This window comes from Dunckerocampus dactyliophorus, chromosome 16 (assembly GCF_027744805.1).
Source record: "Dunckerocampus dactyliophorus isolate RoL2022-P2 chromosome 16, RoL_Ddac_1.1, whole genome shotgun sequence".
Lineage (NCBI taxonomy): Eukaryota > Metazoa > Chordata > Actinopteri > Syngnathiformes > Syngnathidae > Dunckerocampus > Dunckerocampus dactyliophorus.
The window spans coordinates 23,375,378-23,395,705 of NC_072834.1; the positions used below are offsets into that span (position 1 = coordinate 23,375,378).

At 40.8% G+C, this 20,328-nt stretch overlaps 1 protein-coding gene across 4 annotated transcripts in view; it reads left to right on the forward strand.

Moving 5' to 3' along the window:
- Window positions 1-20,328, forward strand: part of pcdh1a (protocadherin 1a) — a 149,451-nt gene that overhangs the window by 11,421 nt on the left and 117,702 nt on the right. For 2 of the 4 annotated variants that reach the window (XM_054754024.1, XM_054754023.1), the window contains exons 2-4: window positions 6,293-6,414; window positions 6,513-7,327; window positions 7,494-9,677. In XM_054754024.1, coding sequence (XP_054609999.1) covers window positions 6,533-7,327; window positions 7,494-9,677 — 2,979 coding nt within the window. In that variant the 5' untranslated portion in view covers window positions 6,293-6,414; window positions 6,513-6,532. The remainder of the gene's footprint in view (window positions 1-6,292; window positions 6,415-6,512; window positions 7,328-7,493; window positions 9,678-20,328) is intronic. The other 2 variants (XM_054754022.1, XM_054754021.1) reach the window with 1 other exon arrangement.

A 20,328-nucleotide genomic window follows, 5' to 3' on the forward strand; every position in this document is an offset into this window, starting at 1 on the left:
AAATCAATCGTCCAAATTGTTTTCGCCGTCTTTATTAATGAGACAGACGATATTTAATATCAGTTGCCCACCCAGCTTATAATATTGCTCTTTGCACATTTAGGAAACATCTTTGCATTAAGGGTCTTTGGAAGGGTAATAAGTCATGTTTTTCTTCTGCTTTTTTTGTAGCAACTAGGGCTGCAACCAACGATTATGAACTTCTTGTTTCGATTAATCGCGTAATCGGTTAGGCCCTGTGCGGGCCAAATCAATATAAACCAGAGCTGCAACGAATGATTGTTTACATTGTTGATTAATCTGAAGCTTGTTGTTTCGATTAGGTCCTAGGCGGACCAAATCGTTATTAACTAGAGCTGCAAATAATGATTGGCGATTAATCTGAGGCTTGTTGTTTTGATTAATCACGTAATCGGTTAGGTCCTAGACATACCAAATCAATACTAACTAGGGATGCACCCAACAATTGTTTTGTTAGTCGATTAATCTGAAGCGTGTTGTTTCGATTAATTGCGTAATCTTTTTTTGTCTAAAACACAAAGATAATCGGCCTGCTTTCATGGATGACTAAGGAAATTAAAATATATTCACATTTGAGAGGCTGAATCGGAGAATATTTCCATTTTTCAATCAGTAATGATGAATCAAATAAATAAATAAAATAGTTGTCAATTCACTGCACAGTCGATGAATCGATAACCAATCGATTCAATGTTGCAGCTGTAGTGGCATTTGTAAGTGCCAGTGTGACAAGCTCATTAAACTATCCAACTGCAGGGGGAGCCCTGGAGTAAAACTTTTTTCTTACTTCAGCATTAAAATTAATGAAACAACTTCCCTCTGTTGTGTAGCCTCCCCATTTCAGAAGGAATATTTGGGGCATCTTGAGTTTCCACAGGAAGGGTTTTGAAAATGACAAAATGATTTGTGCACCTCCAGCAATGGTAATGCCTGCCTTATTTTTGTTGGACTTGGTGTGGAAATCAGCATGGTCTAGTCACATGCAACTTATACAATGAATGCCCCGCTCCTATATCGGATTTTATGCTGAGTTATGTGGCACGAGCTGCTTGAATCAGCTTGTAGCCGTTCAGCTTGACCACACCATCTGGGTGGGCAGATGATCATTCCATTTTTAGGGAGGAGAAAAGTGCTGAGTTACAATAAATGTCACTACTTGCAGTTGCTGTTTTAATGTAACCATTTTGCCATTACATTTCGGCATTTTAATGAGCCACCTCCTCCAGTACATGTTCCCAAACCTCCTCCTGCACATCAGCGTGGAAAAACAAGACAAAGAAATACTTGTGAGGTCGCTGATGAGTATTTGATGAAACCCAACACCGCTGTGTCAATATTGAGCTGATCAAACAGTCTTGCCAAATAAATGCTCAACATACAGTCTACTTCGCCAACATGAATTTGAATGTAAACGTAAAAAACAAAGATAATAAAATAAGATGAGTTTGCTGTAGCTGGCAGGCATGGTGCCATCTGGAAGACAGGCAAGAAGCCAACTGGAAGATATTAAGTCATGAGTGTCATCAAGCATAACAATCATGTCACAATCAAGGCACGCCTATTAGTTCTAGAAATAGTTGGAATGAAATGGTGGACGATGGGGAAACTAGAAATAGAACTGAGTAGGGTTTCATTTTAAAAACTGCATCTACCAATACGATATACACTCGTCCCTTGTTTATCGTGGATAACCGTAGGATTCCTTATTTATAAATGGATTATTTTTGTAGTTAGAGTATAGAAAACCTGTTAATGACCTTCTAAATTCATGTTTTTAACATTATTAGGGCCCTCTAGAAATGAACTAACACCCCTATAGTAACCTTTACATTAGTATTACTCAATATAGTAGACAAGAATATCGACTCAGACACACACCAGTTGCAAATTCCCAAGTTCATTGTTGTTTTGGGCTTGTTTTTAGATAGCTAGTCGCTTGTTTCTCTCTCAAGACCTGGCAACACTGCCGCACAAACACCTAGCCTACGGTTTGTTTCATTTGATACGCTGATGTAGTAATTAGAGATGCATTCTTGTTTTTCAAACCGATACCGATAACTTTCTGCTTCTCGAAACCAATATCTTACCCATAGCTTTTTTATATGTACTTTTTTAAAATGTACATTTAAGTGTACTTTTTTCACACCTGGAGGTAAGAAGGACTGGAACAAATGAGGATTTTACCAACTGTACCTGTTGATTTGTCCTAATGAAATATGATGACATTACTACTAGCACATCACTACTATCAGGAGAACCAGAGTATAGAGGGGGAGGAGCCACCTGCTGTGGCCCAGCGAGGTGCACTGTATTCGGACACATGTTCCAAGCAGCCGGTGTGGCGGCACAGAGGTCTCTGGCAAACCTTTTGCATTTTTTAAATGTCGTGGCACTGGCGTTTTAGGTGGCTGTTAAGGTTTTTGTGTGCTCAATGTTTTTTTTTTTTTCCCCTCATCATGGAATACTTGGTACAACGTCCTTCCTCTTAAAGTGAGGTCTTTGAATGCATCTTCTGAAAGCCTCATATTTGTATTTTACTTCATTTTGCCATTTTCGTGCTTAGAAAGGCTTCATTTTGGCTTCATTTGCCTCATTTTCCTAATAAGAGGCCTTACTCGACCATGAAATAGCATGGTTTATTCATATTGTTTTGAAAAACCGTGATACCGTGAAGCTGTGAAATGTGAACCGCGATGTGGCGAGGGACGACTGTATATTACACAGTTTGACTGCCAAACTCTCTCAAATTGAGAGGGAATATGGTGAATAAATGAGTTACAGTCTAGATCACGTATTCACCATTCAACTTTCTATTTGAATTGTCTGTTCCGCAACCAATGTCCAGTATCTTAAAGATGGAAAACCAAAAAATACAAAATTGCATTATACATAGTCTTACCTCCTTTGCAGTCTCTTTTTAGCAGACGGGTGAACGTCAAAAGCACACAACGTATATCGACTGAAGCTCCTCCTCCAAAAACTAGAAAGGGAGACGTCAATAGCCGAGCAATTAGCACATCAATAGCATGTACTTCTCATTTTAATGTATTCAAAGGGAATTGGATTTCCTATTGGATTTTGCTGCTTTTTGTTTTGCTTTTTAGCTTAACAAATATTTGCTTTGCTTTTCTCTGGAACGTTGGTCCATGTGTCGTCCTTTCACAGAAGCTGAGGATAACGCTACAAGAAATGTCTCCGTTTTTTTTTTTATTGCTGTCATAATGGTTTTATTTATTCATGACCTGATTCATAATTGATGGTGTTGTGTGGTTGATGATGGGGGAAAAATGGGGGAAAAATGCAGTTTTTCGGCGATGGAAAACATTGACAGCAAAGCTGCGGCTGTTATGTACTGGTCGATTGTTTCGTCATGCAATCATTGAAATGATTGATGCGTCTCTAAAACTGTGCTCAGCTCAAATGCCTTGGAAGTGTTGAAAATAAACCGTAAGGATGAGTGAGGAGGCAGCCCTGGTGCACACTACACATGCAAATCTGCTAAAACCGTCCACTGCTGAGTTCTCCAGAGCACTGGACCTTGATACTTAACCCCAATATCTGCTCTTATTTCAATTATACAAAGAGCTCCACGCACAGAAAATTATTTTAGCGTAAAATCATTGCGGCGTGGAGGAAGAAAAAAAATGCTTGAGGGACCCCGGATCAAAGAAGACACTCAGATAACGTGCCGTAATTACAGTTGTTGAAATTCAAACATAATGATTGCAGTGTTTGAGTTTATCAGTAACAATGAAGCGTGGAAAGACGTACTTCAATTGTACATTGTTGCTTGTGGAACTCAACAGTAATAAGAACTTGCATAGTCCTCCTGTTATAATGTTGTCACAGGCCACACGCAACACAATATGTTATGTATTTACTGCGCCACACTTGGCACCTTCGTTATTTGCATAATTAGGAAAGTATTTTTCAGCACATTTTACTGACAGAATTTTTAGCAATGGTGCTTAACACAGGGGTCTCCATTGTGCAGCCCTGGGGGCATTTGCGACCCGCAGTTTGCTTTTTTTTACTCTGAAAATATAACTCGAAACATTTTTTTTACAAGAATAAAGTCAAAGTATTAACAGAAAAAAGTTGCACTTTTACGAGAAGAAGTTGGAATTTTATGAGAATAATGTAATATTATGAGAACAATAATTGTAATTCATAATTATGAATAAATATAATTTGAAGTCATTTGAGTAGCATAAAGTTCAATTGTTAAAGAAAATGATTTTATTTTAAGTCACAGTATTATGAGAAACAAAAAACAATTAAAGTTGCAATTTTCGGAAAATTTGGTTGAAAAAAGTTATTTTATTATGGGAATTAGGTCAAAATATTATGGGAAAAAAGTCATAACAAAGTTGAACTAGTTGGAAAATTAAAAAAAAAAACAGCAGAAATGTAAAAAAAAATGCTGTCATTTGACGAGAATAAAGTCAAAATATTAAGATAAAAACATTCTACACTATCGAGAAAAAAAGTCGTAATTTTGCGAGGGGGGAAAAGTTTAAATATATTTATGTTGTAAAATGAAATCATCCATCCATCCATCCATCCATCCATCCATTTTCTATACCGCTTCTCATCTTGAGGGTCGCGGCGGCATGCTGGAGCCTATCCCAGCTGACTTCGGGCGACAGGCGGGGTACACCCTGGACTGGTCGCCAGCCAATGGCAGGGCACATATAGACAGACAACCATTCACACTCACATTCATATCTATGGACAATTTAGAGTCTCCAATGAAGCTAACATGCATGTTTTTGGAATGTGGGAGGAAACCGGAGTACCCGGAGAAAACCCACGCACACACGGGGAGAACATGCACAGAAATGCCCAAGGGAGAATCAAACCCAGGTCTTCCCAATCGCCAGACTGTTCCTGTGTTGGCCAACATGCGAACCACTAGTCCAGTGGTCCCCAGCCTTTTTTGACCCACGGACCGGCTTGTGTTCCCACAAATCTCCCGCGTACCACGGGGGGGTTCGTACATTATAATGATCTAATTTATCTTATTTATGATGTATTGTGTAAAACTAAGACATGAATAACATCAAATTAAAAGCACAACATGAATGGCGACCCACCATCCACCAGTTCAAGTGTTTCCAGAGAGATGATGACATGGCTGTTTGACGTGTGTGGTAAAAGGCAGTGTGCTAGCATGAATTAACTTGAGACAAATGTGCACATTAGCACTCAATACGTCATCCAAACTTACCTTTATGCGTTCCCACATAGTATCAGCATTTGACACCAAATATGAGGTGAAAGAAAAATGGTAAAAATACAGTATAGTAGTCTATCTGTGCGGCATGAGATAAGGTTAGCACACCCACAATGGACATGCGTAAAGTGAGACGACTGTAACAGAGAGAATCCGGCCACTTTTCAATATAAAACATAAAAAAATGGAAGTTATTTTTTTTCTGTGTGGCCCGGTACCAAATGACCCATGGCCCGGTACCGGGCCGCGGCCCAGTGGTTGGAGACCACTGCACTAGACCACCGTGCGGCCCCAAATGAAAATCAAACAAAACAAAATAAAGTTGCAATTTTAGGAATATTAGGTTGGGGAAAAAGTCATATTACGGGAATAAAGTCCAAATATTATGAGAATGAAGTCATAGAAGATCGAAATTTACTACAAAGTTGAAATGTTTGGAAAATGCACAAAATAAGTATTTGAAATGTGTGTGTGTTACTAAACTTAGATTTAACTGTAGTTTTGCACACCTGGAGGTAAGAGGTGGCAAAATTGCATCCTTTCATTTTTCACTATGTGGCCCTCGGTGGAGAAAGTTTGGACACCCCCGGCTTAACATGTAATGTCGAAATAATATACTGTACTCGTGCTACCAAGCATCCTGTCATGTGGTATGACGTAATCCTGCAGAGGCTGCCCTGTGGGCGGTGCTTGGTGTAGCGTTCCGTTCTATGTTGCTGTTGGAAATCAATGCAACCACGAAGGAAGTTCCACTAATGCTTCAAATTAGAAAAAATACTGTACGTATGACATGTTATCATGAATGTACCTGTTACTACATGCTCACAAGTATTGTGGATGACGGACAAAATTCTCCAAAAACTGCACTTTTTCTTTGAAACATATTGAAATTGTAAGGCATCTTTGTCTATCTCATTGCTGAGTTGAGTGTCGTGGTTTTCGGTAATCAAAATATAGTCACCCTGTAAAATACAGTATGCACTCTTCTGTTTTGAGTCTTTAATAAATCTATTCCGTTTTCATTTGATTATGCAGCTGGACTAATCCACCCTGGCCCCTGAGATGTGTATGAAGCTCTGTGGCAAAGGAGCAGGAAAATAATTATGATATAATTCAACAATATAAAAAAACAATCCTATTTGCATTACTGTTTGAAGGTAATATATACGGTATATATTTTCTTGGCAGACTGTCACAGTTAAATCTTTTGACAGAAATATGAACTTTAATACAAATGATCTTTTTTGTTTTACAGGCAGATCTTCTGATGACCCCATGGAACAAAATTTACTCGTGATGCTGTTTTGGGTTCTGGTTCTGCTCTGTGGCTCTGCTCTCGGCAGCATCCTGTACAGGGTTCAGGAGGAGCAGCCTCCTAACTCTCTTATTGGTAGTCTGGCAGCAGACCAGGGGCTGCCAGACTCGGGTCATCTGTACAAGCTGGAGGTGGGTGCCCCTTATCTACGCGTTGATGGAAAGACTGGAGATATTTTCACCACTGAGATTCCCATCGACAGAGAGACACTGAGAGACTGCCGGTTGCTTGTTAAGGGTAAGCCCTGCTACCTGGAATTTGAAGTATCAGTGACAGATTTGATACAGAATCAGAGCCCGAGACTCATTGAAGGACGCATTGAGGTACAGGACATCAATGACAACACCCCCCAGTTCCCTTCGTCTGTGCTCACCATCTCTGTACCCGAAAACACGATAATGGGGGCACTGTTCTCCATGCCTCTAGCTACTGACAGGGACTCAGACAGGAATGGGGTGAGTGATTATGCCCTGACTGCGGGACCAGATGCAGCGACGTTATTTGGTTTACAAGTGGCCGACGACAGGGGCGGCAAGCTCCCGCAGCTTATCGTTCTGGGCAACTTGGATCGCGAGTTAAAGGATTCCTATGACCTCACCATCAAAGCAGTGGATGGCGGCAACCCACAACGCTACAGCAGCGCTTTGCTGCGAGTGGTCGTCACTGATGCCAATGACAATGCACCCAAGTTTGAAAAAGCCACTTATGAAGCAGAAGTGTTGGAGAACAGTCCAGTGGGGCACTCTGTGTTGCAGGTGAGACTAATATTATGCATTATTATCAAAACTCTTTCATTTAGCTCACTATCCATTTGTTTCATCTGGTTTTCAAAGCCGCATTAAGTCATCAGGTTTTTTTTTTAGCCAAAGGCAAGTTTGCTCATAATTCACACATTGAACTGTGACATTTATTTTGTTATAGGTCAAAGCAAATGACTCTGACATGGGCCCCAATGGAGAAATTGAGTACACACTTCATCAAGCAGGAGAACCGGTGCCAAAACTATTACGAATCGATCGGTCCACCGGTATCATCTATGTCAAAGGGTCACTTGATCGAGAGGAAATTGACAGCATGTCCTTCTACGTGGTGGCGAGGGATAAGGGTCCGCAACCCAAGAGCTCAAAGACCTTTGTGACCATTGCGGTGACTGACCAAAATGACAATCCTCCAGCTGTGGAGATACGCGGGATTGGACTTGTGACTCACAGTGAAGGGGTGGCTAATATTTCCGAAGACATGCCAGTGGGAACGGCGGTTGCTTTGGTGCAAGTGTCCGACAAGGATGAGGGAGAGAATGCCGTGGTCACATGTGTGGTTGCGGGGGACGTGCCCTTCCAGCTTCGCCCTATCAGCGACTCATCCAGTGACAACAAGAGGAAGTACTTCCTACAAACCACCACTCCTCTCGACTATGAAAGGGTGAAGGATTATCGAGTGGAGATTGTGGCTGTTGATTCGGGAAATCCAGCACTCTCGAGTACCAACTCACTGAAGGTGCAGGTAACTGATGTGAACGATAACTCACCGGTATTCTCCCCAACCTTGTTTGAGGTTGAGTTTGCAGAGGAAAACCAACCTGGAGAAAAAGTTTTGGATGTCATAGCCTCAGATGCAGACAGCGGCACAAATGCCCAACTCTTGTATAACATTGTGGCAGACACATCAATCAAGGGTCTGTTTGAGATCGATCCAAATACAGGAGCAGTCAAAGCCCGGAACCCGCTTGATCGTGAACACAAAGAACATTATGAGTTCCGGGTCACTGCATCTGATAAAGGGTCACCTGTGCATAAAGGAACAGCAAGCGTTATGATAAGAGTCCTCGACCGCAATGACAATGACCCAAAATTCATGCTCAGCGGCTATAGCTTCTCCGTTTTAGAAAACATGCCTCCCCTCAGCCCAGTTGGCATGGTAACTGTCATGGATGTAGATAAAGGTGAGAATGCTCGTGTTCAGCTCTCTGTAGAGCCTGATGGGGGGAAATTTGTTGTTCAAAATGGAACTGGCACCATTCTATCGAGCATTTCATTTGACAGAGAGAAAGAAAGCAGCTACACTTTCCGTCTAAAAGCAGTGGATGGGGGTCAGCCACCTCGGTCCTCTTATGTGGGTGTTACCATCAATGTGCTGGATGAAAATGACAATGACCCTGTGGTCACAAAGCCCTCCAATTCCTCCTTCACACGTTTGTCACCTCTAGCATCCCCAGACAGCCATGTTGAGATAGTGGAAGCCGAAGATCTGGACAGTGGGCCCAATGCAGATCTGATCTTCAGCATTGCAGGTGGAAACCCTTACCAGTTATTTCGCATCTCCCCCTCCAGTGGGGAGATTACCCTGGCAAAGGAAATGACTCCCAAATATGGTGGACTACATCGCCTGGTGGTAAAAGTGAGTGACAGGGGGAAGCCTGCACGTCATGCCACTGCCTTGGTCCATATCTATGTCAATGAAACCATTTCAAATATCAGCTTAGTGGAGGCACTGGTTGGACACAGTCTTTACACTCCACTAGACAGGGATATTGCTGGTGATCCTGACAGTGGTTTTGCCGCACAACGCAGCAACATTTTGTTTGGAAGCCTTGCTGGTGTGGCAGGTGTTGTGATACTCATCTTGGTGGTGGTTTTCATTCGACACCGCATCCAGAGAGAGACAAAGAGCGGATATCAAGCGGGCAAGAAGGAAACAAAAGACTTATATGCACCCAAACAGGCACCAAAAAATGCCAAAGGTAAAAGAGGCAGGAAAGGAAAACCTCAGAAATCTCCAAAACCACTTGGGGAAGAGGAGGAGGTCAGCCTCCAAAAAAGTCTCAAGTTCAACCTTGATGCAGTCAATGATAGCCCGAGGATACATCTACCGCTAACTTACTCACCAGAAAGCCCTGATATAGGCCGACACTACCGCTCCAACTCCCCCTTGCCCTCCATTCAGCTGCAGGCCCAGTCTCCATCAGGCTCACAGAAGCATCAGGCAGTCCAGGACCTTCCGGCTACCAACACCTTCGTAGGAACGGGAGGAGATGACAACTCCACCGGGTCAGACCAGTACTCTGATTACAGCTACAAGAACAGTCAACCCAAATACAACAAGCAGGTAAGGTCAATGAAAATGAAAACTCTTTATTGAGTGTTGATGCCCGGTGATAGAAATAGGTATATGTTGTAAACTTTTTTTTTCCAAGTGTGCATATGCTTGTGGGTAAAAGAGGAAAAACTAAAAATCAAAATCATCAAATTGACTTTACGTTGGTGTTTACCTCAACTGCAGCTGTTGGGAAAGTACATTTGATCACAATCACAATACAAATATAGAGGAGCAAATAAAATACACAGTGGAACCTCAGTTTTCGCCATGTATCTGTACCACAAGGTCTGATGAAAACCTAAATGTATGAAAATAGAATCGATTTTCATGCTGTTTTATGGTTGAATACAGCCTTTTATTATTCCAAAAATAGGCACATTTAAGCAAATGGTATATATTTTGTGCCTAAATTAAGCAGTTTCAAGCATAAAAATGGCTAAATGAAGTAAAATATTATCTATCTATCTATATATATATATATATATATATAAAACGCAGTGAGTCCCTAACCTTTTTGGACCCAAGGTGTCAGTAATGTTACTGTGATGTCGCAAACTGAGACGTATTTTTGGCAACAATTTTCGTCAAAAACCGAGGTACCACTGTATATTACTGTGATATTTACAACCACTACACCGTATTTATCAGCTCTGTGTAGAGCATTTGTCATATTTACAGCATTGCCAAAAAGCAAAGTAATATGTGTTGTTCTTGGGTGCAGCTTCCCTGGAGGATGGAACAAGTAGAGGTAGAAAAATGAGACATGCTTTATCCATGCCTTTTTTTTTTTTTTCTCCCCAAATTGGCACGGTTCTTTTACAGAGCAGGGAAGTCCATTTGTCAGTGACTTTCTTCAACACTTCTGCATGACCCCTAGTGTTCTGATCTCTGCAGGTCGCTAACCTTCTTATCTCCTTTCTCCTTATGCACTTATCTCCACTTATCAGTTCACCATTTGGCAAGGTGCAAATTACCATGGAAACAGAAATATTAATAGACTCAGAGGGGATTACAAAAGGGAAAGTAGTAGGATGTTGGGATTTAAAGCTTGTGTGTCTCTGGGTTTCTGTGCCATTCACAACAGAGCGTACACTAAATGCGTCTTCAGCTGGATGAGCACACGGACCATCAGCATCTCTAATGTGTAACATATTCAGCATATTCACTCTGTCATTAAATCCTCTTCTGCGGAATTTAGACAGCATCATAAAGAAAACTCAAAGAAAGTGGGGGGGCAGTCTTTTTTTCTTAAAAGTAATCTAAAAAGTAATTGTGTCCCTGCTACTAATTGTTTATAAGTTCACAAGCAACAAATGAGCACTGAAGACAGTAGACTGTACCTCTGCCAAGGCCTGCTTGTGATTGTTTGGATTTTGGTGAGATATTATATATATTATATACGAATGGCAGACATCAATGAAAGCATAGCCTCCTTCCTTGTAGAATTTGGATTTGGCTCTGGTAACTAACCCTTCGTAATTAGCAATGTATTTTATCATTTATTGTAAGTATTTTTTTGGTAATGGTAATTATCAGAGTGATAATACATAATCTAATGCATATTATAATAAAACAAATCAAAATAATAAAATAAAAAAATAATAATTCACAATTCAATTCACCATGGTAATAGAGATAATTACTAGGGATGTTCGATAATAACGGCACACAGATATTATCAGCCTGATATTGGCATAAAAATTTAATATCGGTATCGACTGTTTCCCTATTATGAAAACCGATAATAATAAAAACAAAAAAAAACTGCTGTAAATATATCCCTATGGGCTCCCGTACTTACCGTCATCGAGGCATCCAGCGGCGCCAATACATGGAAATGCTTCCTCACATCCGAAGTTATTCCCCACAGTCGGAACTGGGCTTGATACTGAAACCACGGGTGTGGGTGTGCCGGCTTACCGACATTAGCTAACTTGTTAGCTTGTATCAGCGCCGGCACGGTCTTGTTGTCGCTTTAGTCAGTCGACATTTTTACCCACGTCGAGGGTCACCAAATGGGGAGATGCGATTCACAACGAGACAGGAGTCGAGGTAGGTGGCACCAATCAGTTTACTGTCCACTCAGCTCAACAGTAAGCAACAATTATTCAGCAATAGCTAAGTGGCTACAGCCATAGGATACAACAACCTCATGACCCAGAATCAGAAGTACACTCGTACGCTTGCTAGATAGATGCTTTATTAATCTGTAAGAGGAATGTCTAAAACAATATTGTGGGTCACAACAATGTGTTAAATCCATGACTGGAGATATGTGATGTTACACGGTTGATATCGGAATCGGAAATTGAGAATTGTACAATACTGATTATCGGCAACAAAGCCAATATCGGACATCCCTAAATAATTAGCATACACATCCAGTTTGATATGAAATGTTAGAATTATAAAATAAAACTAAACAATTATTGAAATGACAACACAGCCAAAGTCAAGCCGACACATAAGAAACTTAAGCCATGAGAAGATTTTTTCAATTCATCATAAAATAATAGCAAAAATAACAAGTGTAGAAAAACACATTTTCCTAATGGAGTCCAGGGCGCAAATGGCGCAATTGACTTTTTTAAGGCTTGGCATGGAACTGGCTGCTACAAATGCAACGAGGACTTTTAATGTATGCATATGCAGAATCTGGATAATCATGCATGCCGTTCGAGACAGGAGCCACTGATTGCTTGCCTGAGGGTATTTCGATACAGTACATGTATTGTTGCGTGTTCCGAAATAGAACTAGACAATATGCTGCTATGATAAATGACATTTTTATGGAGACATCAGAGCCAGTCTCACTGTCTGCTCAGTTGGTACTTCCAGCAGATGCTACCTGACATCTTCGACGATCACAAGCTTTTGTGGATGGTGTCACTTTAGCGAACAATCACCACTGTCACCTTGAATGACAACATTAGGGAACAAAAGCCACGGGGTGTGTCTCTGTGTGTAGTGTCAATCTGCGTGTAAATGTGTCGCTTACCATAAGAGTGTAAGCTGAAACTGCGACACAGATGTAAGCTCTCAGCACTTGACATTGCTTTCTCAATATGATAACATAAAGGCATGCGAGGAAGAAGCCAGCCCGATTGACAGGCTGTGAAACGTCAACAGATGTTGAAGCTCTTTGACATAACTCTACAGATGTTGTCTCTTGTACAGCATCCTATCTCACATCGGGAAGAACAGATTGACCAAATTATATAATTAAAGCAGCTGCCAAGGGATGTGACAGATGTAGCCTGGTGCCCTTTACCTTAATTAACAATGTCGCTCCTGACAATGCCTTCCTTGTCTTAAAGGGAGTGTGTGTATTGTATTGTATTTGCGTGTTTCCAAATCTTGTCCAAAGTGCTGTGTTGAATATGCATCTTTACGCAACTACTGATGCCGCCGTTCAGTTACTTCAGTTTCTGTGAAAATGAAAGTTTATAACTGGATATAACAAAGCCCACAAAGGATAATAATCCTACTTTGCAGTCAGAAGCTGGTTGCTATGCGTAACAAACTTCGGCATATCTACGGTGGTTTATCTTTCACAAGGCCATCATTAAAATCTAAGAAAAAAACAGAACAATATCTGTACCGATACTCCACTGGAACAGCCCAAGGCTATGCGGAGTTGAATATTTAACTATTGTTTACTGAAGGAAGCGTCCAAAATACATAATAATTAGATAAATATTGGCTCAGTTTTGCCTGCTAAAGTGTACACTGCATTTGAACTCCTATCTATTTTGGTTTCTCTAGCACGAGGAATCGCAACGTTTTCATCTTCTCCAAAGATTTGTAGCTTATCAGCCCTCTAATTGCTTTAGATTAGCCCACTTTTGTACAGAATTCACCAACTGCAGCGATGGGAAACATGAATTGTAGCAGACACGCTGCCTATAAACACAGTCGATGTGCATTGTGCAAAACTACATATATTCAGTCTGCTAGCAAACTGGAAACAAGTCCGTCTGCAAAAATGCTTGTCCACCACAAAAAAAATGAATCAGTACACGCCTGAAGGAAAATACATCCACCACAGTTGAAGTCAGTCATAGTCATGTACAGTAATCCCTCATTTACGGCGGTTAATTGGTTCCAGACCCGACCATGATGCATAAAGTTCTGCGATGGGATTAGGGTATAGAAAACCTGTTTGACTTTCTAAATACTGTAAGTATTTTAACATTACTAGAGCCTCGTAGATATGAAATAACATCCGAATAGCCACCTTTACACTCCTTTACACTCTATTATTCGTTGTTTACAACACATTGCTCAACTCTTATGCTGCAGGGACTCGAAACGGCTGATAGCGAGTTAACGAACTAGCAAGCTCGCGAGCGAACCAGTTATTGTCAAATTTATTTCTTCTAAACTTGAGAAGCCAAAAACCTACCACTTCCACACTGAATGGGAGGATAACTTTCTGTTAAGGCAATGTGATGTAAGGTAATGTTTTGTGACATCACTGCCGCGTAGTGACCACAATAATACATATCACTTGTATTTCAATATGTTTTGACAATAATAGATCATAGTCTACCACCAAACAGCGGCCATTAATAAATGAATTTGTGAAAAAACGCGATATAGCGAGGGAGCGATAATCAAACTGCGATATTGCGAGGGACGACTGTACGAGACACATATGCAGATATACCTGTATACAGTAGATGCAGTGGAACCTTGGTTAGCATCATAAGTCCGTTCCAGAGAGCCACAAATGTTAACACATAACCCATAACACATTTGAAATGAATATACCACAAATGAAAGGGATGAATGAACATTTGAGCTTACTTTCTTGCCTTGTGAGAGTTTAATTGTACCATTAGATGACTCTAAAATGCCTCATACACACTGTGATAGCTTCTCTTTGATGCAGGAAGGTCCTAATGTTTGCTTCTATACCGCTTGCATTTGCGTAGTAGGGTCATATTGTAACTAGAGTGAGGGCACTGGGAATTTTCCTCAGGTCTTGGCAAGGTAAATGGCTCTCAGTTGTAGATCAAAATGTTGCACCGCTGTGTACCTCGACAATGAATGCAACGGGGAAATAATGATCTGTATGATCTGATGTGTAAATGCTCGGATATAGTTTGTGTTTTGTGTCAAAATACGCATGCTTATATACATGTACATGCGTTTGCTCCTAACATGCTAAGGCTACAAACACAATAATCATGGCCATGATCCAGTACATTATTACATTTTGGAAATCACATGTCATGTTATGGAAACATGTCTGATTCATCTTATGTGGCATTTGTTTTAACGCATTGCCATTCTTTGTCATCATAGCAGATGAACGTCATAACACGCACGTCATAGCCACAACGGCCGACTTAACATTTAAGGGGACGCCTAACAGCCGCTATTTTGGTACTTTGGGCTTTTTTCCTTGTTGCATCTGAATGTGTGATATTGTATGGTGGTCGCTGTAGGAACCAATGACTCACATCAGCCATGCGACGCTCATAATTAGCCCTGGTGGGTCTAAGAGCTAGCACTTATTTTTTCACACCTTACTAATGAGAGTCCCACGTTTGTGCAAAACACGATGACGTAGTTCAAATCAGAAAAGGGATGGTTGGTGTTCCAGTCTGGGTGTTCATCTCAGTTCCTTCCTGCTGTTCCTTAAAGCAATCCAGCGGGTTCATGGAGCCTGAAAATGTAAAGAGTCTTAATTAATCTGCTCCGTTATTAACAAGGTCCACACTTTGGGAACTTCAGCCATTCCTTTGAGCTGAGATTAGCCCAATTTGGACCCGTGCTTTGTATTTGACACTTCTACACCTTACAATAACACTTCAATGATCAATGTTTTCCTGGTATGCACCATTGAAAGCTGGAAAAGCTTAGAAAAGGTGCTACATTTCTGAACATGATCAAATGTATTTACTTCATAATTTTATTTTCGCTGACATTTTAAAGGGATAGTTGGGATTTTTTGACATGAAATTGTGTGACATCCCCATCAGGAGTGTAGTTCAACAATGGTGACCGACCCTGCACTTGGTACCGTGAGCCCAGTTCTGGTCGGATTTCGGTGCTGGAAACGCAGTTCCGGTTATTTACTGGGGTTACTTCAGTGAAGAGTTTAGCTTGTCAAAAAAATATGCATTCGAAAGAGTTAGACATTTGCATGACAAAAGTCATCCTCAAAAAAAATCTTAAATCACAAATCGCTCGGCTTTACTTTCTCTGACATCGTATTAATGCGCGCTATCGGCTGTCCATTGCGGTGCATGTGATGAAAATGGCTGCGACCCGCGCATCTTCATCCGCTGCGGAACATACGTAAACATGTATCTTCATCACATACACAACAATGGACAGCCGATAGCGCGTATTAATAATGAATAAACGTAAAGCCGAGCGATTTGTGAGGTCAGATTTTTTTTGAGGAGGCATTTTTGTCATGCAAATGTTTTATTCTTTCGAACGCAGATTGTTTTGAGAAGCCAAACTCTTTACTTAAGTGACCCCGATAACTAACCAGAACTATGTTTCTCATCACTGAAATCCGACCAGAACTGGGCTCACGAGACCAAGTGCGGGGCAGGTCACAGTTGATGGACTACACTGCTGATGTCAAACAACTTCATGCAAACAAAATCCCAACTATCCATTTAAAATGTCAGCGAAAATGACAGTGCTAGCTGTCCTTACGATATTTTCCAGGTCAGACACCAAAACTCGATTATTACTGGATAATGCGGTCGCTTACCCGGGTCACTGAGGTGTCAAGTCAATTTCCCTCCTTTAGTCAAATAGTCAGCTAGCTAATTCTGCAGAGCCAACCCTTTTGATGAAGACGATGGCGACAAGAAAGTACGGAGTATGGTGCGAAACCAAGGAGCACCAGAAGTCGCATTAATGGTAAGACATGTTTTATTTGTTATTGGATAGTTTCAGTATAACAATGTTATTAAAAAGAATACATTCAGGGACATATTATATTGTAAAAGTGTTGCAAGCATTTGGTTGCGTTCGATGTTATGGTAATGGTTTCATTTATTTTGAACGTGAATACAAGTTACAGTGGAATACGTTCCATAGTACAATTCACAGTCCTACGTGTCCAAAAAGGAGTAGGAAGAAGCCAAGCTTATTTAATCCTACCCCCCATCCTTTCACGGCCGTTACAACACATTTGTACACTTTCTGTGTTTTGAATGCACTCTTTGCCAATTTGAAACACATAGGACAATGATAAGGCAGGATAACAATGTGGTGAAATAGGAGTCCAGGTTTGTAGTCACTGTAAATAAATTAGATAACAGTAATAACAAATAATGTTCTCACGGAAAAGAAGTTAGTAGTATGCAAGCGTGATTAGACATGACATCGTATGCACGCAGTAGTTCACGACTCTTCTTTCTGGTACTTTGTCAACATCAACTGCTTGTGCTGTTTCTTGAAATTCAAAAATGTTATGCACATTTTAAAATATGCGTCTTTCATGCTCTCTTAGCCAAAAAGGTTCCCGACCCCTGCCTTACAAATGTGTTTGTTTGTGACGTTTCTGCAAAGGCAACGCTGGCAGTGAGGCAGAACTTTAGCAGTTATTTTATTATTTTGCCCTTCAATCTGCCTTTTCAGTATTGTTCAGACCGACATGACACACACAGTCATGCCCACACAGACGCACACAACTCTTTGTGGGCGTCACGTTTCCTTGAACTTGATTACCCAGAAAAAAAGGCGTGGAAACAAAGCGTTGCAGATTAAATGCAATGTTCCCGTTCCTGCTTTGTGTACTGTTTTATATCTTTAGAACATCTCTTAATGCAGTGCTTCTCAAATGGCGGGGTGCGAGGTGTCAGACTTTCACTATCGGGGTTGTTTTGCTCCCGCTAACGTTTGGTCTCTGCTTGCGAGGTCAGCAGACAGATAACAGATTCTCAATAAAGAATCCCGAGTTCCATTTCAGAGCCTTTACTTTGGAAAACAGACCATACAGAAATGAAGCCTGTCAGTTATGACTTACAAATAATTTCTCTGCGGCATTCAACACAAAGAAAATGCTTGATGCTAATTTACATTGGAAATCCCATATACACGCTAACGATTAGCATTAGCGATGCTACATGGTGATTTGCAACACCTTGAAGGCTACGTTCACGTTGCAGGGTATGATGCCCAATTCAGATTGTTTTTAAAATGTGTTCATGTCTCACATAAAGATTGTAGATGATGTTGCAAAATTACAAAAAAGCGCACTTTGCCTTTAAGGGTAGAAGTGTTAAAGCACCCTAAAATTTGTGACATGCGGTCAGGGGAGACCTGTTATACCGGGAAAAACATAAATAAATCAATAAATAAACGAGTAATAACAAAAAATGAATATTTTTATTTGTCCAATGGACAATTTTAGCATTTTCTTCAGTAAAAATCACTGTATGGTGGATAATGCGTGACTATTTGTTTTTCCCTTACTCCTTGAAGGGCAAGGTGCTTGTCACTGCCGTCCTTCCATAGTGAGGAAAAGTGTTTTTTGTTGTTGTTTTGGGACAGTAGCACCAACTAGAGCCAGATTTAGCAACAAATGAAATGCATTAAAGCTGTTTTCATGCCCTGCTGCATGAATGAATGAATGAAATTGACTGCGAAGATAGAGGATGAGATATCCAAGCTCAACAAGAAGGTGATCAGACTTTTAAAACAAAGTAAGATAGCTTTTCCCGGAGAAGGATGGGGCACATGTACAGTACTTCATATACTATTAGAAGGTAAGACCACTAATGTTTTTCTGTTCATAAAATTAAATAAATGGGATGAAGAAGTATTTACAACGTTTACAAAGAACTCCAAAGGAGTCCGTGCCACACGTGCACGACACTGCCTAAATTGTATCTTTATATGGCACAAGTTCAGGAAAACATAACATGAAATGAGCCCAAGGGATTTCAACATGAATGGCTGCTGGGGCGTATATGCTAAACATGAAAACATACACTACAGTCATCCCTCGCAATATCATGGTTCCATTATTGCTCCCTCACTATATTGCGTTTTTTTTCAGAAAATGAATGAATGAATGAATGATGGCTGTTTGGTGGTAGACTGTGGTCTATTGTTAGACAAAACATACTGTATTGAAATAGAAGTGATGTGTAGTATTCTGACCACCAGGCGATGTTAATGACACAAAACATTGAGACATTAGCTTACATGGCATTACCTTAACACTCCAGGAAGTCATGAAGTCAGCCATGGCATGTCCCTCATCAGAATGTGTAAAAGAATGTTGTCCTCCCATCCCGTGTGGAAGTCGTAAGTTTTTGGCTTAAGTTTAGAAGAAATACATTTGTGGCTACCTGGTTAGCACGCTAGTTTGTTACCTATCAGCCGTTTTGAGTGCCTGCGGCATAAGAGTTGAGCAATGTGCGTAAACAACGAATAATAGGAGTGTAAAGGCGACTACGGGGGTGTTATTTCATGTCTACGGGCCTCTAATAATGTTAGAAACCATATTTAGAAAGACAAACCGATTTTTCATGCTCTAACTGCAAAACTATTCCATGAATTAACATTGAATCTTATATGACAGAAATTCATTTATTGCAGTGAGGTCTGGAACCTATTAACCGCGATAAACGAGGGACAAAAGTTTGTTACTTTTTTTTCTCTTATGTCTCCTATATTGGTTAATGGGAGTGTAAAGGTGACTGTAGGGGTGTTATTTCATGTCTAGAGGGCTCTAATGTTAAAAATTGTATTCAGAAGGTCGTAAACAGGTTTTTTATGTTCTAAATTTGCGGAAATTCACTGACCACAGTCAGGTCTCGAACCAAGTAACAGCGTTAAATGGGGATTACAGTACTGTAGAGGAGAAATATGATCTCTTCTCCTGGTTCTGGTTAGCACTTGTGCAGCAGCATTTCGGACCAGCTGGAGGGTCTTTTCAGACCAGCAGAGAGGTTAATGGAGTTGTGCGAACCCTCCGTATATCTCGTAAGTATAAGATCGGATCAAGTTCTGCATTAGAGGTTTTACGTAAAACCTCAAGAGGCCAAACAGAAAATAAAACAGTCGGGTCTGGAACCAACTAACCGCTACAAACCAGGGAACACAAATTACAAAAATGGCCAAAGACAACACTTTTCATGTTCAGTTCGAAATGAATTCCCAACAACTTGTTTCATTTCAACTTTACCAAGGAAGTACATCTATTGGCATCATTTGCACCGGATGACTTTTGGCTTGGACTGGATCCCACATCATAGACATGACGAGCAGACTCTCAGGAGGCAGCCTTCAAAGTTTGAAATCGCTGAAAGCGGGCATTGCCTGTCAAACAACAAACCAATCACGCGCTCCTTTCACATCTTCCATGCTCTGTAAAGTAAGTAAATCACGGGAAGGCGGGTTGGCAAGATGAGACATCAACAATGCGGACATCGATACCGACAGGGCGGCTGATGAGGCGTGTTCTGGGTGAATGACTTTTCTAACCTAAAAGTCAGCGGCAAGGAGGCTGATTCAAATGAAGGCAGCAGCAAGTTGACAGGATGCAAGCAGGTCAATCGGGAAACAAATGATTCCGGGAAGCTGCGTGTAGCAGCAAGACACGCGCTTGGACTGCTGGAGAAATGTAACACAACTGCCTTTGGACACGTGTTTGAAGCACGGCAGATAATCCTAC